General features: G+C 43.8%; 1 protein-coding gene across 1 annotated transcript; it reads right to left on the bottom strand.

The window, feature by feature from the left end:
• Positions 1 to 4,057: 4,057 nt before the first annotated feature.
• Positions 4,058 to 27,919, bottom strand: DRC9 (dynein regulatory complex subunit 9; the record flags this gene model as incomplete). Its single annotated transcript, XM_082487125.1, has 10 exons — positions 4,058 to 4,201; positions 4,710 to 4,811; positions 5,996 to 6,127; positions 7,722 to 7,796; positions 8,445 to 8,606; positions 15,538 to 15,619; positions 17,716 to 17,844; positions 18,983 to 19,227; positions 22,663 to 22,810; positions 27,888 to 27,919. 10 exons carry the CDS (start codon positions 27,917 to 27,919, stop codon positions 4,058 to 4,060), a joined length of 1,251 nt encoding a protein of 416 aa, XP_082343251.1.

Below are 27,919 nucleotides of genomic sequence, written 5' to 3'. Positions count from 1 at the left end.
TTTTGTTGTATCCCATAAAAAAAATATTTTAAAGAAAACATGTATAACATTCTATTTTGTGTGTTAAAGCAAAGAGGCAATTGTCTTTTCTCTCTGGGGCATTTGTGTCGGAGGATGTGGGAGGAATGCGAGTGTTTCGTGCTTGCTGGTGTTTGTACACTGACTCCATTGTGTCACCATCCTTCCCCAAACCATGTCCAGCGCTGAGCAGCGTTTGAGGCTCAGCAAGGGTACGCACTCACGATGGAGCAGCACGGGCGCTCGGCAGGCCCTGATGGCATTGCGTGGTCAGGGCAAAACAGCCGCAGTTTGGGTCTTCCCCCTTGCAAAGGGGGAGGCTTTTGTAAAGGCCCCGACCTCGGTGGCCTGCTTAAAATAAATCAGAGACAACTTCTTACAGCGCCGAGAACACCTCTTGGTGTGACACAATGGCAAATGGTATTTTTACCCTTTTATGACTATAAATGGTTCTTTGAAAAAAGTGTTTTAGAAACAGAGGACTTTTAAGGTGAATTTGGACATCTAAAAACTTCTTTTGTATAGATATGATGGTGTTTTACAAAGCGATCTAATTTTGTTATTTCTGAAAACAGTGTAAACGTGTAATTAATAGAGTAAAGGATTTTAAAGCTTCATCCCATGCTGTATGTCTGTAAATACATTCCATAATTTCTAAGTCTGTTACATATAAATGTGTCTGAATATTGTATACTTTATTTTAAATTGCCTGTATTCTGCCAGCAGCGTGAACTTCTAGCACATCAATAATATGAGAGGAAACCATGGGTAATTTGAAATAAAGTTTTAAAACTTACATGAATTATAGTATTCTTCCTGCTGTTTTTCTGTTGCATCAACGAATGTCACATCCATCCTCTGTTGGGTGTTGATTCCCCTTCCCCATTGTCACAGTTGGCAGTTAGTGGACCTGGTTTGTTTCTCTAGTTTTCGTAGTTAACCAGAATAGAAAAAATCCAGCATTTTTACCCACATTCTGCAGCCACATAAGAAGCTTTTTCTTGGGGATATTTTTAACCTTCCCCAGACACTGAGAAGCAGTGATTTTGTACAGGATCCTTTGCTCCTCCCTCCCCACCCCACCCCCCCCTTTTTTTTTTACCCTTCTCAAAGTAAAATGTCTAAGTTTGGGCAGTTTGCTGCTGCCAGTACTGGTGCTCCTTACCATTCTTATCTTTTGCTTGGTTTTATTCTGTCTTGGGTTTGATCTGTAAAACTTGCACCCTGGCTTCGTGCCCCTGCAGCATTTGAAAGGTTTGTTCTTATTATCCAAAATGTTTGCTCCTCTTTTCTTCCCTCCTCATAGCTAGTTTTTTGGTTTTTTTGTTTTTTTTTAAAAAAAAAGGTCTAGAAATTGTCAGAGATGCACAAACCCTCCCTACTTTGCACATGCTGTGTACCCCTATGGTACTGTTCCCTGCTCACCGAGCTGCTGCAGCACCCTTTATTGACCTCCTGGTGACTCCACCAGTCACTGGGGAGTCTTTGTCAGGGCTGCCCAGCTCTCCCCGGGTGAGCATTTCTGTCCCTCCGTCTTAAAGCCTCCTTCTAACCAGCTTCTCAGTCTCCAGCCTTTCTTCTCCATTTACCCCTCTGGAAACCGGTTTCTCCAAAGGGCTTGTGATTTCTGGTTTTCCCTGCAGAAGGTATGGATGTGCACTTTGATCCCATCTATCTATAGCTGGAAAAAAACAAGCAGTGCCAACCCTGGCAAAGTTCCTCAAAAGCGCTGAGGTTTGGGACACCTCTCTGCTTCCACCACTGAATGCACTCAGCCTGTTTACTTGGCAGCCGTACAGCCAAGAAACAGAAACCCACTGTGGTTCCTGACGGAGCAAGGTAAGGCTCGTAAGGAGAGCAGCGCTGCTGGGGCAGGCCGGTGCAGCAGAGGAGGCCAGGAGGAAGTGGGCGGATGGATGGCAGCCTGGCCACGGTCCCCAGGGAAGAGCCCGCTCTTCTTATCTGGGAAGAGTAAGCTCGGGAGGTTTGGTCAGGTTAAAAAGTGTTGGCCCTGTCACACTGTGACCCAGTGGTCAGGATGCTTGTGTTGGGAAGCAACATTTCAGCACCCCCCATCTGACTGGAATAGCAAACCCAATTCTACTGTTGCTTTTTTTATTATTATTATTATTTCATTTTTGAAATAAAAAGCACCGCTTCCCCTGTACACACAGACACAGAGCTTCCTGGTTTTGGAAGCAAACTTTGCTGTGCCCCTGCAATTTATGCTTTGGGTGGGGTTTTTTTTTGGTTTTTTCTCTTTGGTCACTGGTCACTGAAATGGAAGTTTTGAATTATTTCATGATCCAGTGCAGTGTGTTAACTTCCTACTGGTGTCGGGAACTGGGGCTTGAAGGGATGCCCAGCCTTGGCAGAATCCCTGGATGTGGAGGATTTTTCAGAATTACGTTGTATATTGTTCTCTGCTGCAAAGCAAGCAGAGCCCAGCCGATGCCGTGCTTCAGATTTCAGTTGTTTGGTTGTACAACTAATGTGTGTCTAGAGTTTGATATGAACAGTGGAGATCTCCCACCCCTCCATTCTATCCCACTTTTTCCTTAGCTCAAAACCTCAGAGGAGTTTACAATCAAACTTAATTCCTTCCACCCAAACATGTCACCTGTTAACACCCACCACATATGGAAAATACTAGTCCTAAATGAAATGTACCAAGTCAGCAGCGCATGAAAAAGAAGAGTTAAATTAGGAACATAACTCCCATGGTTACCCTTCGGTGCCTCCTGCGACAGGGAGCTGCGGTGCAGACAGGGGTGTGAGCACAGTCCTGGCTCAGCTCCTGCCAGCATCGGACTGGAGCGATCCCTGTCCTTACCACCATGTGGGGACCACGGAAAGCGGGAACACGTCCTGGTTTCAAGTAAGTGGCAGTGCTCCAGCGGTAATTCCAATACTTCTATTGCAAGTTTGTCTGGAGTGTCTGAAATTTAAGTGCTCCCTTGACAATCGGCACTGCCTGATCATCGGGCACCAGCCCCTCTCCTCCCATTCTGAGGGAGTTCTGAGCTAAAAGCTCTCTGCTCGTGATTTCCATCATCTCACTTGAACTTGTAGTGCTTTTGGCCCGGTTCAGCCTGGGCACGAGGATGTTTGGACGGGGCCATCAGGGGCTGGTCACAAAGAGCACGGCAGGCTTTGTATGGTTTGAGCTCGCTCTCCTGCATGGGAGTGTCAGAAAGCAGCCAGCTCACCCATGGGGCTAATTCTGCTTTGTGCACAGACCCACATGCGATTGACAGTCGTGTTAGGAGAGAGGGATCCCCTCTTGATTAAAAATGCACGCTGCTCCCCAGCAGCTTCGCTCCCTGCCCGCTGCCTCATCTCGCTGCGCAGAGACAGTGGTGGGTATGGCTGTTGACAGACCAGCTCCTGCAGGCAGTGCAGCCGGCTGTCTTTTTCCATTGTTGCTTCCCTCGGTTGGAAGGTATTTGGAGCTGTTCTGTCTACGTGCTGACGTTTTGCAGGACTGTGGGAATGGAAACCTCTGTGCTTTGACTGCCCTTGTGTTTACACTGCAAACTGTCAGCAGTTTTCTCTCTGCCGTCCCAATGCCAGCACTGACAGCAGGCAGAGTGCTGCTTGAGCCCAGATGTGGGTGACTTGGCCTCCCTGCCTTACTCGGAGCCACAGCAAACACCAGTGCTGCAGCCACGGCCAGTGCTTTGGGGTCTGCAGAGGCTGTCCTCAGTGCAGAGCGTCCCATGCTGGTGAGTTACGGGGCTGTTAACAGGATTACCTCCCGCTAGCTGTCACGTTTGCATAAAGCACTTTGGGGATACAGCGTTTCTCACTGCTTTGATGCAAATCCCTTTTCTACTGGAGAAACTGTGTCTCTGCTGTACAAGGGCAGCATCAAGATCGTAAGAGTTACTGCAGCTTCACCTTAACTGTGTCTGTAATGAACAATGTTCTCCAGAATAGCCTGAGCTCTGTAACATGGTTTATTTTGTGCTGTCAGACAGATAGACCGTCCAACCACAGTGCCCTGCCCAGCAACAGCCCTGGAGCCAGGTTTCTTTACTTATCGTGTCTTTTTCTTTGCTCCATATTTTTCCTTCTGCCCTTTTTCTGTCTGCTTTGATAGCTGTTTCTCCCGAATCTTCCTGAGGGCCTGGTAGGGGCCAAGGTTTCTGCGGACCATTGTACCTTTCCACCAGGCCTGCAGCTGGAAGCAAGAGGCAGAGCGAGAGAGGTCTTAGGGGAAATCACTTGCTGGAGTATCTGGTACAGCTCAATGACCCACAGCATCTCTCCAGTTGCAGGAGGGAATCCCCGGCCCACGCAGCAGCAGTTGGGCCTGTGTTGGTTATGGTGAAGGTATCTGTGTCTGGGCTGAGGGCATCTGTTGCTGGTGGCAAGGAGATGAGCAGGGGAACTGCCCCGCGACCCTCCCTGTATCCCCCCCATGCAGTGGGGCTGGAGTAAGGAGCACGGCCCCAGATCATTTGAGGAGACTAGCTTGTGCCCTTTGATCCCTTCTCAAACCTGCAGCTAGCTGCTGGCTTTGTGTCTGCCCCAGAAGAAAGGGACAGGCTTTCTGTGTCCTTTGCTTGTGCCACCCCACACCAGGCAACTTTCTCAGGCCGTTTTCTGCCCAAACAAAGTCTGTGGTGCAAATGATTAACTGCCACTTGCTGATGGAACGGCACCGCCGCAGCTTTACTCCCCTTTACCTTCAGGATGCTCTTCAGCTCCAGGGCATCCTGCTCTAGTTGTCTTCTTTTAGCCTCCTTTTCTGCCCGGTCAGTGATGATGGTTTTCTCAAACATCCAGCACTGCAAGATAGCACAGGGGCGGCAACAGCCGTGGGAAAAACACATCCCATAAACTGTAGGGCCAACCTTCTAGGCTCACTCTGCCCAGCAGCAGGGCAGGGCTCACCTGGACCCTGGTACAAGGAGTCTTCTCCTCTGGCCTCATCCTTGCTACACACTTTTCACAGCCCCACTGGGGCTGCTCTGTCCCGTGGGTCACGGTGCCCACCCTGTGCACCAAGGACGTCCCCGGCAGCCCAAGGGTAATGTGTAAGCGTGGACCTTCCTCCCCCACATCCTTTATTTGATCTTCCCTGAATCCAGATGGCAAATAGTGCTCATTACCATTGTCAGTCCTGAGGCACTGAGAGCTGCTGCCAAAGTGAAACCTCTCACGGCCTGGGTGTAATTAACCCTCTGATCCTGTGCTGTAAAATGGCTGTCTGATGGCGTCTCAGGCAACAGATGGTGGTGGGAAGGAGCCGTGCTCCCCGAGGCTAGGCAGCAGATGACGTACAAATGCACTTGGGACACTGAGATGACAGTGTACAGAGTGAAAAATGAGCCCACAAGCAGAGAAACATCTAACTCAGTCCCATCATCTCAAATCCAGTGACAATAAGGAATGATTACAAGTTCATTCCTTCTGGCTTTAAAGCACCCCTTTTTCTAGACACTTCTCTCTGCCCTGTGCTACCTGCTCTGCTGTGCCTGCATAGCTGGGATGAGAGCCCAGCAGTTAACCAAGAAACCAATGTGGAGCAGGAATGGTTTTAACTGGAATCAGTTCCCTTATAACAGTACTGTGTGTCTGCAGGAAGGGATGGAGCTGCCTTTTCCAGTCTCAGCCTGGCACACCCAGATGTTGCTAAAAGGAGCAGATTTGTGCAGACTGTGGCAACAAACTAAGGTGAGACATACGGGTGTCTTTGCCCTTCACAAAGGCTGTCAATAGCTCCGAGTACTTGCTGGTATTTGAAAATAGCCATACGGGAAACATCATCCCTCCTTAATGTCACAGGTGGCAAATAGAAGATGACTACTCAGTCCCTGCCTTCCCAGGACCAGTGCTTATAATCGCACCCTATACCTCAAGATTACTGACATTTTTTTCCATAGTCCTGGTTCCTTATGTGAACCAGAGTAGGAAAAAGCCAGGATGCAGTTTTGCATGGCTAAGCACTGAGATGCTGCTGATGTCTTACCTCTGTGGCAAGTCTCTGCAGCACTTCCAAGTTGTTTGCCTTTAATGCTTTTAGGGCATCCAGTTCTTCGTCTTTAGCATCTATGTCATTTTCATACTTGTCCACCCAGTATTCCAGCTTCTCTTCCACTTTCTGCATGGGGATAGAGCGGTGCTCAGCATAGTACAAAGAGTGTACAGGAGAAAGGTTTGCTAATATTATGTGGCCTGCTGTCAGGATGGTGGTAGTAGTCCCATAAATTTTGCACAGTGAATGTTTCCTTCTCATTTTGAAAGGGTCAAACCCTTAGGACTAGTGATATAGTACTGGTGGCCTGCAGGCCCCTCAGTGGGGGTTCATCACAGAAGCCGCAGCTCTGGACTGGTGATGAAGAGAGACCAGGCTGAGCTTTCAGAGGTGCATGAAGAATGGAGAAGCACTGGAGGGTAGTTTTGTGCAGTCAATCCTGGTGTAGCAACAACCAGAATCCATCCTTTGTGTGTATACAGAGGGAGGGGGGTTAAGAAACAGAATTTGGCAGTGAGAAAGCTTTTATCCTTTGCTTGACTACCTACCAGCTTTCTGGAATAATCTCAGCGCACCGGGAATAAGGTCTCAAGGGACAGCACTTTACACTATTTCAGGTTGTGAACTTGGCTTTGTCTCATTCATGAATAGGAGGGCAGGTGCTGCTGAAACAGTCACCCAGATGACTTCCTCCCATTCATGACTAACTTCTCCATAGCAACAACTATGATTGCTTGCATGGAAAAATAATCTGAGGAAAAGCATCAATCTCATTATGGCATCACAGCTGGACGCACAAGGGAGATGGAGGCCATGGTCATCCTCTTCTCTGTGGGCCCCTATAAAGCCACCAGCTGCTGGCTGAGTACAGAGAGGTTTGCACTTTGCTTTCTGGTAGAGGTCTGCAGCTTGTACTTGGAAAGTCCCCTCACTATGAAGCATTGGTCAGACTAAGGCTCCGGGATGTAGAGGGCACTATTTAATTTCTCATAAGATACAGCACTTTTTTGCACTCAAATTATATATTTTTAAATTTATTATCTTCAGTTAAATTTCGTACTGGCAGCGATGTTAGGTACTCTGCAGTCATACAGTTTATGAGATGCTTTTCAGTGCTATTCACCAGAATGGGCACTGCTGTTGATGATAGGAAAGCTCTGAACCTCTCGATCAACAGCACAAGGACATTCATGGATGTTTGCTGCTGAAAATGGGTACAATAATCATGAGTTAGCAATTATCCAACCCTGATTCTTGCTCAAATTAAGACAAAGCAAAACTAGGCTGGCAGTTTGTTTGCCGTTTCCTTTTTAGTGCCCCCTCCGTGCAACATACGTGTCTGTGAAACTGTTGCCCTCTGTGCAGTAGCACCCTTCACTGGGCTACTGGGAGCTCCAGCTACTGCCCAGGAAGGTCTAAATAAAATTCAATTAGCTGAATAAGTAACAACTATCTAAGGGAGGAAAAAGAGGTAACACCTGAATAAATAATGCCAATCATTACCTGAAGTCTAATTTTAAGGAAATGTATCCAAATGTAGCAAATCCCAAGTCTGGGAGATCTGGGTTAATTAAGACTTGTGGATAACTAGTCAATCAAACAGCAGCAATCATGAACCTGGTAAGTTTGGAAGAGCTATAACTGTTTTTCTTTAGGCACTAATTGATGATATAATGTTTATCAGTTGCTATTCTAAGCATTAGCAGAAAGTCACATTTACCTCATGTTGTTGCCTGAGGAAATTTTCAATCTCCGTGTGGACTCGAATCTCCTCATCAGTTTTGCTCCTCAACTTCTGTGATCGGTGCAGAGAGAAAACGTGAGAGGCCATATCAGTGCATGCGTGTGTGCACACACGTGCTGCTGAAAGCCGAGCTGGTGAGCAAGTGTGGAGGAGCTGTCTATGTAGTCCACGCATGTTTTTCCCAGTGACAAAACTAACTGAGGCAGTCCTTGCCCCTGGGCCATCCGTGAGAAAGGGACAACTAGATTAGACCTTGATCAGTCAAAAAAAAATAATAAAAAATGCTTGCAAGCCCAGAACAGTTTTCTAGTCCAGTTCACCTTATGGCCGCACAAACAGCTCTATCAGCATAATGTGCTGTGGGCAATACTGGGATTGCTTGTGTTGCTAAATAGCTTTGTAACTGCACCCTTTGGACATAGTTACGGGCATGCTTCTCTGACAATGGTATTAGTTTAAGCAGTCCCTGCCTCCAGCCAGTCTCCTGCAGCCATGCCAGCCGTGCCGTTGCTGTTTGCAGGACCATACAGAGAAGCAGTGCAAGAGATAGATTTCTAACCTGGATGAGTTTCTTGTTCCAGTTTAAACAGTGGTGTTGGTGACTGATGGAGAACAGAAAGGGCATCCGGAAAGAGAGGGAGGACTCTTTCCTTACTAGCTGGAGATGCCTTCCAGTAGGGGCCGTGGGGAAGGGCTTACCTGAATTTCCTCGTCCAGGACATTCTCTGCATTGCTGCACTTCTTCTGGGTTTGGTGGACCTGGAGGTCTGTGCTTTTCTTCATGTAGCAGGTCTCCATGTTAATTTTGGCCTTCATCTCTTGGAGCTTGTCTTTGAGGTAGGCAATCTTATCATCTCGGTTCTAGTGGAGGAGAGAGAAGCAGCACAAAAAAGCAAGCCTGGAGACTGAGGTCAGCGCACTGTTTCTTCATCTCTCCACTCCTTGATGAACTCAGAAGAGAAAAGGCTACAGGCTATTCACTTTCCCTGAATGTTGCCCCATTTCAACCTCTGTTTCAAAGGGAGGTTTGGTTTGTAAGCCATACAGAAGGCAATAAACCCACCAGCGAGGAGTGATTATTTCTGGAGAGGGTGGAGTGATGAACAGAGTGGGACAAGAAGCCAGACCTTCTGGCCTCTGGTCCAGGAATGCATTCAGGTGTGCTTGTTATAAGCATGAAAGAAGCCCAATAACTCCAACTGCTGAAAGTTAGGCTTTACTAACCTTTTGGATTAGGCCATCTCAATGAGTGAGCATCTGTACAAGGAAGATAATGCCTCAGCCCCACATACCCCAAAGTTTGATTTCCTGATGCATACTCTATTCCTTGGACTCATTTTTTTTCTAGTTATGCAGCAACTGTATAAACACAATCTTAAGAACAGGTGAAAATCTAATCTTGACTTGCTCGTATGTTTAAACAGTTCTTTCTTGAAATCTTAGCAGGCAGATGGTGCCCGCTTTGTTGTAAAAGTGTACACCCAGGATGAGTAAGAAGGGCCAAGGAAAAGCTGGCAATGAGTTCCCAGCCTCTCCCCATGCCCTGTTTTGCAATGGAACTGAGCTTTCCGGGGGGAAATATGTTCCCCAGGAGCTCCCCCATGGGCAAGAATCCTGAGCCATCGTGCCCTGTTTGTCCAGCTTCTGGAGTGTGCTCAGGAGGCAAAAAGTGCATTTGCTTGATTTGGGATTGTTGTTTTGTTTGCTCCTTTTTAATGAATTTATTTGAGTAACAGATAAAAATTCATTAATCTGGTGTTGGAACTTGGAAGAACTGCCTGTAAAATTAAAAACTCTAGACTTTTGTATTAAGAGTTAAAAAGGTCATCAAAGTCTGCTTGCAATTATGCATGATCAACCTTAATGCCTCTGGTTTGGCGCCTGATTGCTCCATTACAGCCTTTCCTTTTGCTTTTCTGCCATGCCATGACAGGTCTGACATTCATCAGCCAAACCTTGCAGCTGAAGATGAAATACCAAAGTGCTGGCATTTAAATGTTTTGAAGCCCACATATCTTGTCTCTGAAGCACCCTCGCATTCCTTAGCTGTGTAAACATGGAAAAATGCCACAGGAAGAAGCCAGCTCAATAATGCTGCGTTTAAAAGCCTATGCAGCATGACTCATTTGGAAAAGGTTTCTTTATAAGAAGAGTTTGGAACAGTTAAAAGGAAAATTCTTCCCTCTCCACCCCTTGTCGGACATAGTTAGGAAGAGTAAAGTATATTTATAAGGCTCAAGAAAATTAGGGGTCTTGGCTGATGCTGTTTTGTGGGTTTAAAAGTCATGCATTCAAATTTTTTTGAAGGTTTCCAACATCAGATAGTATTTTACAGCCATATCATCATATGACTGAAGACAGCTACAGACATGACCTATTTGTGCCCTATTAAGGTTTCTGGTAATGGCCTTTGTTTTCCCTGGTGTGAAATTTTGGTTGGCATTGGGAGGGGTTGTGTGGGGTCAGTAGACATGGGAGGTGACTGTACCACTTATTTTGAGATTCTCTTCCTGTATCATGGTACAGTCGTGTTCAATTTGAGGGGCTGGCAGAGAGACTGGGGAGGTGCTAATGAAAAACACTGATTTTTTGTGGTGCTGCGGCACAGCAAAGCCAAGCAGTGCTGATGGCAGTGTGTTACTGCCTATCTGCTAAGGATCTGCAAACAGGTCAGAAAATAAGGGTTCAGCCTAGGTTACAAAGTACTCGGATATTAGAAAGGTGGGGCAGAGCATGAACACTTCACCAGATTATTTTCTTTTTCATTTCATATTTTAGTAAAGCAGAGGAAAAAGTGCTTTTGATTCCAGCGCCCCAGGCCTCAGCTGGGACAGGGTCCCATCTGCTCTGTTTGTTTTCTTTGTTGTATGGCATGTTTGTGGTTTGGATTTGGTCTGTGGTGTTGTAAAACATCTTTGTTAGAGGTGGGGAGTCTGGGGGCTTGGTTACACAATCCAAAGCAGACGGGAAGTGAAATGCAAAACCCCACTGGTGGTTTACAGCAGCACATTTGCTCGGAGAGGGAAAGTTGGCAGCAGGCATGTGGGCAGCTACTGGAGCCCAGTTGATGGACCTGGCGCTGCAGAACTGGGGCACATTTGCTATTTGGTCGCAGGTAGTAAAGGCAGTAGTAAATGCCCACAAACTGTGGGCACCACCTGTAGATGTAGTTCTGTATGCTGTTCCCTGAACTTCAGGGACAGGCACTGGGAAAGTGAGTTAATACTTATTCATTCTGGTTTGTCATAGCAAAGGTCCCAGCCAGGACACAGAGCGCTTTCATAGTTATTGCAGTAGACCTCTGAGCTGCTTGTTTGGGATGACTTCAGCGTTGCATCTGCCAAACCAAAGATGCAAAATCATACCTCATGTGTCCAAAACTATCACAAAACTGGCAGAGACCAAGATCAAAACCCAGGAAATAGTTGTCAAGAGCCAGTCTGCTTCACAAGCAGGTAAACAAGCCGATTTTCTCTGATCTCTCAGCTCGCAGACATCAGCTCAGAGGCCTGTCTGCTGCTGTTATCCGGTGCCATAGGAGTCTGTCCCACAGATGCCATTTGGCTGCAAAAGCAACTGCGCTTAGCTGGAGAGGGTATGCGCACTCCTGTGTTTTCATTTACTTGATTTATCTCTCTTGCAAGTGCCACCTAGATCTCTCAGCTCTCCCACAGCAATTAGTATTTACAGTCACTTAAAATACAGCTGGTTACAAAAATAGCAAACAGGAGTGAACAGCATGAGGAATTTCTCCAGCAGTCACACAAACCCCCTGCCGCCAGCAGCACACCCACCATTTGGCAGGCGCTTGGAAGGGGGCCGGGGAACGGGCGCCATGCTCCGTGCAGGCAGCGAGCGTGCCGGCAGAGTGCCCTGCTGCCTGCCTCCTTGCTTCCACACCGACTGCGTACGAGCTCAAGTCTGTCCACTGGCAGCTGCGCTATCTCAGCTTGCAAAGCCTGGAGATATGCTTAGATCTACACACCTGCCGCAGCCCAGACTCGCTCCCCCTGAAACCGCAACATGCAGTCCTACAGGCATGTCAATAAGGCCGTAGCCAGCATCTCTGTCCCAGCTGCCACAACATCCCCATGCTGCACACCCCGAGAAATGCCTCAGCCGAAAGGACAGCAGGCCTGGAAGGTCACCCAGCTTTGACATAACAGCTTCTGCAGCCCCTCCGCTAGTTCACCTCCAATCCTGACAACTGCGGGAGCGAGCTGTGTGAGGGGCAGTTTGCTGGCAGAAGGCGCAGACCAGCACAGAAGGAGCAGCGCTCTTGTCCAAAGTCCTGTTTCTCTGGAGCCAGGTTTGGATCTAGTGTACCAGCTCCAGGCCCTGCTGAGCTGACTTGGGGCTCTGCAAGCAGTGGAATGAAGTCACCCAGGAGCTTGGGACCATCACAAACCTTGTGCCTTCTACTTAAGTCACCTGGTGCATTTCTCCAGTAGAAACATGCACCAGTGTGTGTGTATATATGTTTAAAACATTCCACCAGAACATGTCCTTGATGCATTTGTCCTCCTGGGAGAGGATAAGGGAAGAAACATGACAGATTTTAGTCGCACTACTAAAAGCACTACCAAGTGGTGCACTGGTACAGCGGAGTTGAGTGTGTTATGAATGCCCACAAAGAATAAAAGTTGCGGACCTGTTTTCACTGGTACCATGGTCCAACATCTTCGTTTTCTGTCAGGTAGGTAGCTTGCAATATTACTGCTTGTTGCAAAATTATACTATGATTTACACACACGTATGGCATAAGTATACCACAAAACTACAGGACATAAAGTGTCCTGAAGGTGAATAGCAATGCAGGAATCCTAAAGTTTACGTTTCCTAAATTTTTATGTTAAACTATATAATCCTGTACAATATTAACTTGTTTCAAAATCTGTATAGACTGCCATGACTTGTTCAGGAAACCAGAGAAAGTGAGTATTTTTGTACAAGCTAGAAAATGGACACTGCAGCAGCAAACCGAACTCCTGCGGCCAAACTCGAGCTATTGGTGATGCTCCTGCACAGAGGGGTAAGAGCAAAACCAGACTGATATTTCAGCTCCTTTAGAGACATCAGTTTTTTTCCAAGAGGAAAAAAAAAGAAAAAAAAAAAAAGAAAAAGAAATAAGAGCATTTAGCACTCGATTTGTGTTCCATTAGAAAGAAAAATGAGCTGAGCAGGGTAATGCAGCATTAATTAGCATCTCATTATGAGGTAGCAAGGCTGAAAATACAAATACGCAGACAATATACGTGAAGCAAAGACCATGTTTTTCTGGTTCCATGATTAGATTTGCTCGCTTTTGTTTTCTCACCCACTAGACTGGAGACAACCATGTCGGCTTTTGTCTACAGGTCTGTGCATTATTATTGTTCAAAGTACTCCAAAATCAGCAAGCTGTATTTTTGTTTTTAATTAGTTGGCAAGGTGACAAATCATGCAAGTGTCTGTAAAACTGCCTATGGGAAAATCCCATATGAAGCGAATAGAAATTATTCTCCCTTGGGAGACACTGTGAGACACCATTATTTTTGGCACAGGAGGAAAGCAATACTTGAAAGTAGTCTTGTCTTTGATTTGTTATCAAAGCTGAAACTATAAGGAAGCTCAGAAAAGGACTTTTAAGCTGGAAATATAAAACCAAAATCCCAGATGAGTGCAGATCCCACTTGATGATGCAAAAAGCGAGAACTGAATTAGCAGAAGGTACTGAAAGAACACAGACAAGACCACCTTCTCAGCATAGGAACTACGCACCTTCTTATGACTACAAGAGGTAGGAGAGGTGCAGGGAAGGACACAGAGAAGTGCCCAGCCTGACTACACAGTGCCAGGACATTGCTGCTAGTGTGAGACAGGATGATTGCAGTCCCCTATACACCAGTCCCTGGGAAAGCATTAAACCAGAACCGGGTATGTATATTGTGTGCACAGACACTGTGAGGTTTGAGGAGTGCTACACAGAAGGAGAACTACCTCATCATATTCACTAACTTGGGGAGTAGGAGAACAGGAGCTTCCTAGGAGCCATCAGAATCTGGCTGAGAAGGGACAATGTACATAAGCAAATGGACAACTTACAGTCTCTGAGCCTGACAAACTATCCAGCTTATTTCATTTAACTGCCACACAGATGCCAAGGGACTTTTGGATTGTCTCATAGGGCCTGGAAATAGGCTCCCATGCCATTTCCAGTGGCAGTAAGTAAGTCTATATTGAGGTATACAGCTCCCCTTTTCAGTCCTGGTGCTGACCTCTACATCCTTTAGATGTACTATTCAAATCTGTAGGGAAAAAAAAAAGTTCATCCTGCATTCCTCTTTTAGTTCCCACAACTATTCTTTCTTGGTTTGTCTCCTAACATACTAACTTTCCGCTTCCTGCAGTGACTCCTCTTCTTTCTCCTCTGTTACATCCACAGTTTTTTTCCAGTGTTTTCATCCTGCTACACTTCCCAGTGTACATTATGCATTTCCAGGATCTCTGCTGGTAGATGAGTACTGACCTAAATGAATTTTCCCATCTTGTACGTTCCTGCTTGCTTCTCTGCTGTTCTAATGTCTCCCTGGACTTCTGGCGTTTCATCAGTTACAGATAGCTGCATATGCTACCAGTGCAAATAGATCCTTCATGTTCTCACAACCATCCTGTATTTACAATTAAACTTTCCACTGTACATGCATCCAGGCTGCCAACACAAAACCTTCATGTTCTATAAACTGTACTTCACCAGCATGTCAGTGGCTTAGAATTCCTCTCTGCAGAAAACTGTATCTTGGCTTGATTACTGTCCACACTTTTGTCCAAAGACAAAATTCAGTGATACCAATTCTTTCCTCAGATGCCTTTGCTGTCCTCTTGCTCAGTACTGAACCAAGCATCAGATTCTTGTTCCTTCTTCCAGTCCTTGTATAGCTCTGAACCTCCCTGCCTTTTGTTTGTTTTCTATCACACACTCTTTCCTGCCTCAGCAAGGCTAGGCTACGCTTCCGTGTTTCTGCACAGAACTCTATGTGCTTTTGCTCTAAAGCATGCATGAGCATCAAGTCTGAGCTGTCTGGTGAGCATCAAAGTGACCTGTGATATGCCATTCAATTGATCTGTACTGTGTAGCAAGTCTGACATTTCCAGAATGCCCCAGATTTACTGTGCATGCCCACAGTATTTGCATGCTGCAGACAGAAGGGCTGAAGCTTTCCAGATAGATCAAGTTGACAGTGTATGTGCAGTAACATTGATCTGCCCTTGTATAGGACTCCCACGTTTGGGATTTTCTAATCTCTGGAAGCCTAGAAAAAGATTAAAATAATGACATTTTCTCCAAACAAAATTTAAAGTAGAAAAATGACATGCCCCTATGTCAGGTGTCTGTCTTTCTCCCTCATTGTCACACTTTGTTCTGTGCCAGGTGTCACATCTGCGTGAGTAAGCATGACAGAACCCTAGATACAGCTATCTGCAGATAACCTTTTCCTTACTGATGGCAGATGTCCATGCTTTGCCACTCCCAGCAGTGTTTTGGGGTTATTCTAATTTGATCATAGTCTCTCATGCTTATGAGCATTTTGAGCTACCACTTGAAAACCATTGGACTTTGGTCTTAAAGTCATTAACAGGCTTTTTCAGAATACAAATCTTTATTGCAGTTATTCTGCTTCTATATTCCTAAATGATGGATCACTATATATGCCACATGTCCTCTCATCTGAGTGCTAGTTCCTGGGCAGCAGAGGCGAGCTTGCTAGCAGGCTTTCCCCCTGGCGTGATGCCCAGTGCTAAGTGATCTCACCTGAAGTTCTATTTCAGTTTGTTTCTTGACATCTTGCAGCTGTTTCTCGAGTGACTTTACCTCTTTTTTTCCTTCCTCCTCCCTGAAGAAAAATGGGAAAATACAATCACTTGAATATATCAAGAAAGACAAGAGCTGTTTACCTAAATGGGATCTTTCTGTCTCCTGATACAGTGTGGCACCTAGCTGAGCGCTGCCCCGCTTACCCTGCTCACATAATGAGTTTCTAGCAGCTGAACTTGAAGTGCACACAAAAGCTTGGCCTGCTCCTTCAGACCAGGAGAAGACAAGCTGCTTCCCGTGGCTAAGTAGCAAAAAAGGCATTCATCTCTTCGCTCTGAGCCCCAGGGAGGCAGCACTTCTGCAAGTCAGAAACAGAGACTTCTCACCAAACCTGGTGACTTGGTAAGTAAATCCTGAGAGAAGAAGTGCACAGACTGAGCAAGGAGGATGGGAACGAAAGGGAGAATGAGCCAGAAAACAGGGGATGGTCTTGTTGAAAGCCTGGAGGGGACTTGAGGATGATGTGATTCCTATAGCAGAGAGGCATGATGCCTGTAATTCAGCCACAGTTTCTGCATTTCAGGCAAAAATCTCCCTGATTCTGTGCAGAAGCATGCCTAATCAGTAGACAGTGCCAAATTGTGTAAGTTTTGTTATATGTATGGAGAATGTTTTTTTTATAACAGACAAAATCTTTCAGAAAACACTGCCTCAGGTTCTGAGATCCACGAAGGGATATGAGTGAAGGCCAAAAGCTAGAAAGGTGTTTACCTGTTTAAAACAAAACAGATATGTTTCGTTTAGGTTTTATTATCTTATTTCACTTGGAGTGCTTTTCTAAGTTTTTATGCATATGATGTGATTTAAAGCCAGTAAATACTACAGTTGGTACCTGAGACTTCATACCATATCCCAACCTTACAATCAAACATGCATTTAGTTTTCAAGAGTCCTTAGCTGGGTGATCACGATGAACAAAAGCTCCTGATAAGGCATTCCAGTCTTACTGCAGGCTGCTTTCAGACTAGTATATTGACAAAAAAACAGGTGAGTATATATTATATTGAAAGACAGATGAAGTTCATTCCATGAAAAGAACGTATAGTAGAACAGACAACATAGTGGCAGGAATAAAAAGGATTATGTCTTTCCAATTATAATTTGTCTGCTCCTTTCCACCTTCCAGTATTGGATAGTTACTCCACAAGCAATTGCTGCTTTCATTTTTGCTTTCTGTCTCTTCCATGGATAAACAATAAATCCCTTGGTTTTAGACAGTGGAAGAGTCAGGTTTTGTGCTTGGAATCGCACATTTCACTGGAAGCTGGGGACTTCCCAGAGGCAGACCCCTGAGCCACACCAGAACTGTTCCGGTAGGTTGGACTCATGACAAATCATGACTTACAGCAGCTTTGCTGTCTACTCTGAATGATAGGCCTGAGCTACTGCATAGAAAAAGTAGCTTTAAAATAGTCAAATGCTTCTCTGACTGCTATTCTCTCTGACAGGCTTGGGATTGAACCAGAGCTTCCCATGCTAAAAAAAACTCCAAACCTCTAGCGCACAGAAGTTTGAGCTAAGGAATCACCATTTTGAGTTGAGATGATAACAAATCTGTACTCTGTAAGATTTGGGACAGAAGAGGATCTATAGTGCAGCGGCTGGTGGATTAGCCTTAAATAAGACAACCGCCTCTGCCACCATCTGTGCTAGCCCCTTGCTGCTACTGGGAAAAGGGAACATATTAGCATATGGGTCAGAGCAGATTCTCCTGGGCATCACATAACCTAAAGACCATATGTTGCTGGCCCTGGTTTGAACAGATTCTCTGCTGCTCTGGCTTTCACTGGGGACAAGAGTTAAAGATCAGGGAGCTCCTACATCACATTATGTTTTAATTGATATGGGGTAGCATTTGCATTAATGCAGACACTGACTGGTGTCCACTGTGGTCAAAGCTCAGGCAATTCCTAGCTCAGATCAGTATCAGAACCATCAGTTATTTATTTCTGAAGGAGGAAGAATTGCAGTTTGTAAAGCAGACAAAATAGTTCAATTTGAAAAAGCAGAATCCTTTCTGTACTTGGAGGGCTTTTTCCTTTTTAGTATGTACTGAGCAAGAATGGGCTTCGACTTTCAGCAGGTAAGCAGGGAAGTACTGAACACAACACTGACCTGGTTAGGATGTCATGAAACTTGCTCTTTTTTTCCTTCTCTCTCTCATTAGCTTCTGTTAGGCTATTAAATGTTCCCGATTCCTGCATCTTTTTCATAGTAACTGTAATTACATCACTTGCATACTGCCTGCCAGGCAGAAAAAGAACACAAGAGTAATTTATAGGTGCTGGTACTACAGTCTGGCACCTTTAGCCATTATTGCTTACAGCTAAAAAGGTAAGGAAATATAAGATTCCATTTCTGTTCTTATGTCCTATCATACTCAGGAGTGCTTCTCCCGTGGTATCTGCTTCTTGTACATCTGGAGAACTCTGTCTTAGGAGTTGGTTGAAGTTTATAATTTAAAAATGCTGCCCTGAATGCTACTCTAGGAAACAGCAAAGAGGTACAAACGTATCCATGCAGTGCCGGACTGTGCTGCCATTAGGAAGAAGGCTGCTGGCCTGCAGTAGTAATGACAGACAGGTGGATCTTGGAAAATGAGACCTGGGGAAGCAGACAAGTGTGTCTATGGGTGCCAAAATATCCCAGTAAAGCCCTAAGCTGATCTTAACAAATACATGGGCTTGTCCAGTTTATTGAATTTCATGGTGCATTTCATTAGCTGCATTACCCTCATTTGTGTTAGGATCTTCCTTAAGCCATTTGTTGAAATAACGTTAAAGGACAAAAGCCAGAATGCAGAAAAATGCATACTGAATGCTCAGCTCCCCAGTCTGTCTTTTAAACCAAAGGCCGCTGGTATTTCTGCAAATCAATGCACTGGATTAGGTGCAGAAATAAAATTTATTTTTTTAAAAAATAAATTATTTGGTCTTTATACATTATCTGTTCTATAAAGGGGAATGGCTGTAGCTGCCATAGAGGCTCTGTGTACCCTGCGGAATAATTGAGCTCATGAGACAATGCTGAGATCCCACTTTGCCTGTACATATCTGTTAGAGAAACCTGACTCCAGATACCAGAACATCAGCACTGGCTAGTACCTGGCATGACTTCCAGCCAAGCAACCATTATCAACTGGGTAACATTGTGCAACTCCATTCAAAATAAACTGATTATCGTTGCTTGGCATCCAGAGGCAAGCAAAGGCCAGAACTAAATGGCCTGTGAAGCTAGACCCCACTGCTCTCCTTCCAGACCAAGACTGAGGTACACAAGCAGTGGGAGAGCAGGAAGCTTGTATTTTTGCTGTCAAGAGATAGATTGAGAACTTTGCAGCTCTGAGCATCCCTTACAGTCACCATATTTGTGTTTCACTCACCTATCGGCCTGAATTTTTCTGAGATTCTCTACAGACAGAGCACTGTGTTTCATGGCCCTATTGGAAAGACGATGAGTACTTTTTAGTTCTTCAGTTTTCCCCAGGTGCTGCTTGTGTTCGATGCTTTTCAGAGACATGGAGGTAACTGTTTCCCCACTCCCTTGCCTTGCTGACATAAGCTCTTGGGAGTTAATGTCCAGCTCCTTCTGGGTCTCTATGATTTCTTTAATTTCCTGGCTGCCAGTCTAAAAGGGAATAAGAGACGTGCTTGCATGTTGGGCAGTAGAAATAAAAGCTCTGCAACGTTACATGAGAGGAAGAGAGATTAATAAACTAGAATGAAGCTATACTAAGGGCAGTTGATAGCATATGTTACATTCTGCAAAGAGTAGAAGAGCAGAAACATGTATCTTGGTTAATTTTGAGCACACAATGTAGGCTTATTACAGTTTATGGGATCAGCAGTCCTAAAGTGACAATACTAGAAAAGGCCTCAAAATTGAATTCATCTGCCCCAAGAGATGACACTTCAGACTGTGAAATTCCTGACGTTCTCAATGACCTCCAGCAATGGAGACTATGCACCCTCCTACCAGTGCCAGCACAACACAACAATCTTTACCATAAGAAAGTTTTTTTCTTCTCAGCTGTAGTTGCATCCCTGGCTTCTTGTCCTAGTCTCTGGAGGCACAGAGAGCAAATCACTCCTTCCTTCTTTGCAGCAGTTATGTACTGGAAGGCTGTTAGCCTGCTTCCCCTCCGCCTCTCTCCATCTTAGCCATTTCCCACTGCCTGTCACCGTGACCTTTCCCTGCAATATTATTGTTATAGCAAGAGCTGAGATGTGTGGAAATAAAAGTGATAGACATCAGCTATCTGCTTAGCTGGGTTTTTTTGAGAAAGTCACAGCAGAGGAAGTATCATATGAATTCAAAGAAGAAATTCAAAATATTAGCAGCTCTCTTCTACATGGAAAGGTATCTTGTGGCGATGCACAATTTTATTAAAAAAGAAAAAGCCCCAGAAAAGCAAAAGTGCACTATAAAATCAGCTGAGCCTGTTGCTTCTAGGAATGTCTCTGCTTTATATGCTATAGGTAAGAATGCAGGTGTATACACTGGGACATTAAAAGAGAAAATTTTCTTGCCTTCCTACTGACATCTCTCTGGCTGAACACTTAATAGCAGTACTGCTGAAGCCAGCTAATGCAGTCACTGCCAGCACCATCTCAGTCCATAGCTGCCTACTCCCCGCCCTTGCTGCTTAGGGAGATGGATTAGAGAACTCACTGAGCTGACACATTTTCCAGCAAAATGGAGGAAAAAAAAAAAAAAGTTTATTTTTAGCAGCACCAGTTCTCTGTCCAGATCCCTACACAACCACACACGCGTTTGTGCCAACACAGCACAGAGGGCAAAGCAAAAACAAGGGGTCAGGGCAGCAACTGTGTATGCCAGTAGTACTTCCAAGGAGTTACTCGTCCAGTGAGGCTTCATTAGTGGTTTGCGAAACTGTTGTAGTCTGTGAGGGCAATCTGCAGGGCACTGCGAGGGGCTGCTTCATTCTGAGTATCTTGGACACCTCCAGATGGGATGAATCTGCCTCTGGCAGTGCCTGAGTCACCACTGACTACAGAAGGAGTCTAGTTGACTACACGTGTAATTTTTGGACAATTAAATTTACATTAAATGAATTGCATGCAAAGTATACACAGACCAATGAAAATTACATAGTTAATTAGAAAAAATAGGGTTTATGTAGTTTGCTGGTGATGGCTGTACTTCAGAAAGAACTAATTTTGGCAAAGAAACTGCTTTAATATGTAGATTTTATGAATGTTCTGATAGATTTAATGTCTGGGAAAGTTCAAGGCAGGCTGCAACTGGATTGTCTGTAAACAGCAGGGACTTACACACTTAACAATTACCAAATAACTATGTTAGCGCAAGGAGTTTGTAAACTGCATGTGTTACCATCTACGTTTATCTTTTGCTAGTCTTTTGCCCAAAATTCAGCAAATAGACAGGCTGCTTTCCTCTGGGGGATGCACTGCGTGAAGCAATGTACAAGAGTCCCAGATTTGGAAAATCAATGAGGTGCTGGACAACACTGTAATTAATCCTCTCAAAAATGTCATCAATTGAAATTTAGATGTCAGTTTCTGAAAATGTCATTGATTTGTTTGGCTGACAGAGCTCCAGGGTGCTTTGCAAATACAGGTTGTCTACAAATCCAATGATAACAGCCAAACGTAAACTGAGAAAGAGAGAGGAGTAGCAAATTACAGAGCACCAAAATTAGCAAGTAGCTTCTCTATAACCATTTTCTTGTTTCTAAATTGTTTCTTTCTTGCTTTCTTTAACAACATCATCTTTAGCAACACAGGTAGGGTTTATAGTCTGAGAAAAAAATTGCGTTTTAAGAAGTGACTCGGAAAAAATGAGCATCTGTGATTGAAGAGAAAAGCTAAGGTGTTTTCTCTATAATTAAAGTGTACCTTTAGCAGGTCCATCAACATGAGTCTGTGTGTCTGAAAGAGAACAACTCCTACCGTCCTAGAGATATGCTCTTTCTCTGTGTTTTCGCTGCTGGCACAACCGAGGTTTCCCACCCAGCTCTGTGAGGGAGAGGCATCCTCTGGAAACAGGTGAGGCTGGCTCACAGGACTGTTTTAAGGGGAAGAGTGCCCTCTATTGCACAATCTAAGTATCGTTCGCGCCCTGAAATTTACAGTAACACCAGCTTCTGCTGCTTTGCAATGGATTTTTTGAAAAGTAGGTAGTATGGAAAGGAAACACGTAGAAAACACCATATTGATTTAACTTCCTCTTGAATTTTTAAGCGGTACATTAGACAGAGTCAACAGCATTAGATCTAAAAACTCGGATCCCGGTTTTTATTTCCATCCTTGTCACACACTTTTTTTCAGTTCCTCTTATAAGAGTTTCAAACCTGCTTAAACTGGAAACAGCCTGCTATGTTACTGAAAATATATAACAGAACTCAGAACCATTTACCCCTCAGGTTGGTCCCATCCTGTTTCCTATGTCTACCAGTGACCAGAAATATCACACTTTTCCTCCACAGCAACAAAGCTCTGCCTGAGCATTAGGGCTTCTTCTCTGTTCTTTATATCTCTGCCCAAACCCTCTTAGTTATGCTGCCTATTGAGAAATCAACTAATTAATAATGGTCATTAAGAATGGGAAGTTACTAATATATTTTGAAGTGGAATCTTTCTTAATTCATTGTCTGTGGGGACTAAAGGAACTTCAGCATGGACAAACCCTGGTTTTGAGTATTTCCAAATAACCTATTCTCTTTCATTTTTAAAATAGCTGCGTATCTGTATAAGAACATAGATAGTTTTTTTTTTCCCTTTTCCCTAATCCTTTGCTTGTCATCTAACCACCATGATTTTAAAATTATAAGCCCAGGAACCTCATTTTGGGTCAGTAGGGCCCTTTGCACAAAGTCTTGACAAAGACTTCTCAGTGATGCTGCAGTATAATTATTGAAGTTGGTCATCCATGTACTTTTATTGTGTTTCTTCACCCAAGGGTCATGGAGCACTTTGCATAAAAAATATCTGAGTTGATTTTTAAAAAATGCTGCTAGAAGACATAAAACCAAGACAACCAAAAGAGATTTCTTTAAAGAGTAAGGACAGAGGCACATACATGGCTGATGTCTGTCTTGTCTTCATACAAAACTGGTATGATATATCCAAGGATGGAGAGCTGATCAACACAATTCTCCAGCACGGCAGTAAACAGCAGAGCTTCCAGATGAGTGAATTTTTCCATTTCTTTAGTCTCTGTGCTCTTGCTAAGGGGAACAAAGACAAAAGATACTAATGAGAAAGACAGTATGGTGTTAGTAACTGCAGTTTAAACTAAAGGTGGACCTGAAATAGCCTTACTCGCAGCCTTTCATATACTTCCCTAGCTTTGTTTACAGCCTTTCATACACTGTTTATAAGAGGAGCCACTCTCTGCTAATGGCTGCATTCAGGGACAGTGGGAATGTTTAGCTTTCACAAAACAAAGTAGGTCCTGGTCCCTCCCACAGCAGATCTGGGTAGACAGGCTGAAAAGGGAATGAACTGAGTGAGGTGTTTTCATCATTTAGTTCAAGGGGGAGCAGTGCTTCATGACAGACTTTGTTCTTTGAGAAACAATAGAATGAAGGTGCCTTCTTAAAATAAAAAAAAAAATCCACACCTCTCATAAAATCTCAGATGGCGAACCTTCGTGCTCTAAATCATTCCTCATTATTACTGTGTAGCCTTAACATTTTTATGATCCAAAGCCCCTCAGCAGGAACTGTTACCACCTTAAGATGTTGAAAGTCAGACAAGAACCAATATCTGGACTAAGTAAACTATCTTTAACATTCCATGTTGTTTTATTTTAAATTCTATTTCAAATATGAAACTGCTCTGATATACACACTTAAGCATCCCTTTGCCTTGCTTACAGATGGACTATGTTGAAAATGCATATAGGGAATGGTGGAAATTCACTATTAATCCAAGTTAAATTGGTCCATTTAGAAAAATACATGACAATGGAAAAATTCTCTGAGATTTTGAATGTTTTGGTAAGCTGTTAGACAATCCCTCCAAACTCTATACCCACAAAACAGCTATTTCTTGTATAACACCTAGCACAACTAGAGTCTGAGATGACGGAGACCCTGAATGTCATTGCAACGGCAGTATCAACATCCACTAACAAAATCTTCATTTGGCTGCTATACCTACAACTAGATTTGTGCCATCTGTAAAACCTTTGAATAAACATATTCGAGGTCTGCAGAATGTTACAGTCCAATCTGTAAGCATGCTAAGGAAATACATCAGACAATGCCTGTTAGCATGATTAACAGGATAAGACATGGCACCATTCAATGAAAATTAAAGAGGTTTAAATGCAGGTATGTTCTGGATCACTGGAAATCTGTGATTTTTCATAAGCAACTTCACAATTGTTTAAAAAAATGCATACTTATCATAACCTCTCTGAAACTGTTACCATTTGTCCTCATCCTTTTTTGTTGTTTTTGTTGAAGAAAATATATTAATTTACAGTGAGAAGATGAAATGAATTCCACTTAGGCAGAAAACTGTGAGCCACTCTTCAGTGCAGGTTTATTAGGTGTCTATTAGTATCATAATAGGTAAACCAAACAAAAATAACTTAGATTTTATGCATTTCTTTCTTGATGTCCCCGCCTCTTGAGGTAAGTTGTTTAATGCAACGTCTTGAAATGTACTGTCCTTTGTAACAGGACATGGCTTTTCTTATGCATAAGACTACAACTAGACAGCCTACTGTGTGAGTGGCAGTCTTTTTCGTGACAGCTACAAGGATAGTCAATGAGATTGGAATATTGCTCCTTTCAGCCTAGACCCTTTTCTTCGATTACTGAATAGCAACTCAGAATGCAAGACTACCAGGTGCACAGTCTTGCATTAAGAGTTTTCACAAGAATTTCTGCTATGACGTTGGGAACACAGGGTGGCAGAAAGGGTTCAGGTGTGGCATGACTCCGGTGTTATGAACCATGAATAATACGAAGTTCTATGATGTAGCAGGACTGCTATTTTCAGCAGATATAAAGGAGTATTACTGCTGCTGCATAAGGCATTAGTAAACGTCAGGTAAGGCATGGTGCATGTTTCTAGTCGTTTGTGTTAAAAAACAGGCAGAAGATGACTAGCGGGGTGACCATGGAAATAGAAATTCTATTTTACAAGAGGTTAAAAGAATTGAGGACTGTGATTACTCTCTGTGAATACATATGAAGAGTAGATACCAGGGAGAGACAGAGCTATTTAAGTTAAAGGATAATACTGGTCCAGGGTCAAAGGAGTGTAATTTCCCCTAAGCCAGGAAATTATGATAAGGTTTCTAACTTCTGGATGGATGAAGATATGGAACAGCCTTTCAGAAAAGATAATGGCATAGGCACCCTAAATTAGTTCAAGAAGAAGCTTGCTTAAATCACGGCAGGAAAAGATAACAGCAAAGGAGTGATTCTGAATATTATCAATATGTTTGCTATCCTCCTTCAACTATTTATACTGACTTACCTAATTAATCCCACTGTTCAGGGCTTTTGATGGTCGCTTAGGACTAAGAAGACACTGATTTCTTCTCTTTACTTCTGAGACTTCTTCTCTCCTTTCTTTTAATTATAAAAAAAAAAAAAAATTGCTACAGCTTGAGATAGGAATCTCATAATACCTTTAACAAATAAGTAACTAATAATTTGTATAATAAACGAAAAGCATCACTTTTCGTTTCTTTTCAAACTTGGAATCAGTGATAGAAGTGGAGATGCACAAATTTAGTATTTTTGCATAGAGAAAGTCAGACAATGTCTCTTTCCAGTCAACAGGCACTAATAAAATACTTTTGAAATGTTTTACTCATTTTTATCTTTTTAAGAATCTATGATCCGTATTTTGAGTCTAAACAACATGAGAATAATCTATTACATGTGGAGTCCTAATGCTAAAAATATGGTGAAAAAAGATTTGTTGTGGGAGAGCTCTGACAGATGATTACAACAGCATTATTGAAAGAAGAAATAACACTTGCAGCTCTCATAGGAAAAAGTGACTTATTTGGAAACAAAGGAGGATGCAATAGCTTTTCCTCTATGCCATCAGCAGCTTCTGTCCGAGAGAGAATTAACTCAAGATATTAATGTGTGTTAAGAAAGCTCACAGCTGGAATGTTTCTCTAAAGCCTGCTGGTTTGCTCCTATATATCTCTTCTTCTAACCATATACTCACTCAGCATGTGCATGTGCCAAGCCGGTACGCTCTGAGCTTGGGTTGACTGGGAAGTGCTATCTGGGGCATTAACAAACACCACAAATAGTGAGCTGCTCTCCCTGGGTTTTAGCTTTAACACAGTGCCCACAGACCATCCTGATTCAGCCATTGGCATCAACCTTAATCATTGCACTTTGCTTAACTCCTTCATTAAACTCTATTAATAATAATAATAATAATAATAATAATAATAATAATAATAATAATAATAATAATAATAATAATAATAATAATAATTAAAAAAAGAGGTATGCAAAGGATTCAGCTTCCCCAAGAGTTTAGGCTGACATTCTTTCCCTGCTGATCTAAAGGGAAAGAAAAACATATCAAGAAATAATTTTTAAAACAACTGTATAAAAGGTCTGGCCTCCTGTTCCTTTGGGGATTACAACTCCCTCTGCTGTGTGAGAGCCCTGGATGCACATTTCTCCCACCCTGCTGCCTGACAAACTAAAATGTCTTCAAAGGCAGCATTTTTTGCAGCATTCCTTTTAGTCAATTAAGGAGATACCGATGAATTCCAGTGAGAAAATATGAAGCTGAGAATGTCACATCTCCTTTAGCTCTGTTTTGCAAATGACTGGCAAAGAGAGATTCCAAATATGCACGTTAGCAGTGGCTGGGCCATAAATCCAAAATGCCTTAGTTTTTACCAAAAAAAGGTCTCTTAGGCAAGCAAAGTAGTTGTGGCCTTACAAAATGCTGCCTACCACTACAAATGTTAGAACATAAGTTGCTCATTTGAAAAAAAAAAAGGTATATATATATAAAAGAAAAGCTGAGGTAATCTTTGTTTTGGCTTAGAGATGCAATTTAGTTTTCATCCTGACTGTAGAGAAAGACTTTCCGCTCTCTGAGGCTGTACTGATGAGAACCAGGAGAACTGAGTGCAGGAATGAAAGACATGGTGCTACTTTTAGCTGTATGTCCCATATGGGACTAAATCTGTATGGGACAGGAAAAGATAAGATTTAGGGAGCATTTATTGGCTGTGGCATCTCTACTGCTGGAAAACAGAGTGTTTTGACAGATAGTTTGTTCTCCTCAAAGTAGTGATTGTGTCCTTTCTCTGAGCAGAGGTCCCTAGCACACACTTGACACTCTTAACTGGGTAGATTACTGAGTATTGCTTTGCTTTTCTGCAGAAGCCAACAGAATAATTTGGAGGATTGATAGTATTCCATCCCTTCTTTGCTCCTACTTCCTAACAATTTCATCCCTCTAAGAAAAAACTCTGCTCACAAGGCATTCAGCGCTTCTACCCTGGCCCAGCAAAGTACAGATAGACTTAATTCTCCTCCTGGATCAGGAAATAATTCCTTAGTCCAGGTTCAAGCTCTCCAAGCCCAGCTGGTGACAAGATGACAGTAGATTTCATTCCTGAGATCCAATTTTTCATAAAAGCACTCTGGGCACACATTCAAATGCAGCTTAAGACACTTAGGAACAAAGTTACAGTGAAAGTGCAGACAGCCAGGGCACATTTTGTATTGGAGTAAGTTCCTAAATCACTTAAAGTGCTCTAAAAACGCACCTGAGTTTCTGGGTGTGTGAGGGAAGTGACAGAAGTCGGCAGTGAATGACACTGATGTGGGAAAATGGGTAAGTGCATGCTTCCACCTATTCTTATTTAGGAAAACACAGGAATGCGAGACTTCATTACAGGGATTTGAGCCCAGAAATGCATGTTTTCTGTCAGTGAGGCCATACCGGGAGTAAAATAAATGTTAAGATGATTCGCATATTCAAGGTGAGAGCGGAGGAAGGCAGTCAGGGCCTGGAGCCATGTCCACCGCAGAAGCCCCCACCGCTGCCCTTCACCTCCTCGCTGCCCCCTCGTAGGGCTCTTCGTCTTCTCCCGCCGCAGCCGGTTCTCGCCGCCGGCTCCGCTCGCCCTTCCAGGCCCCTCCTCAACCTCCGCGCCGGGATTTACCCACCCGGGGCGGCCGCAAGACCCTGCGCACAGCGCCTGGGCCTGTACCGGGCCGTCCCCCCACTCCCTGCCCGCTCGCTGCCGGTGCTGGACCCGGCCCGGTCCCGGCCCGCAGCGGCGCTCACCAGGACGCGGTGGCGGTGGCGCCCGTCTCCAT

Source organism: Vanellus vanellus (assembly GCF_965231255.1).
Source record: "Vanellus vanellus genome assembly, chromosome: 8".
NCBI classification, from domain to species: Eukaryota; Metazoa; Chordata; class Aves; order Charadriiformes; family Charadriidae; genus Vanellus; species Vanellus vanellus.
The sequence above is the reverse complement of the archived record's forward strand: the minus strand, read 5'-3'. Positions and strand labels throughout refer to the sequence as shown.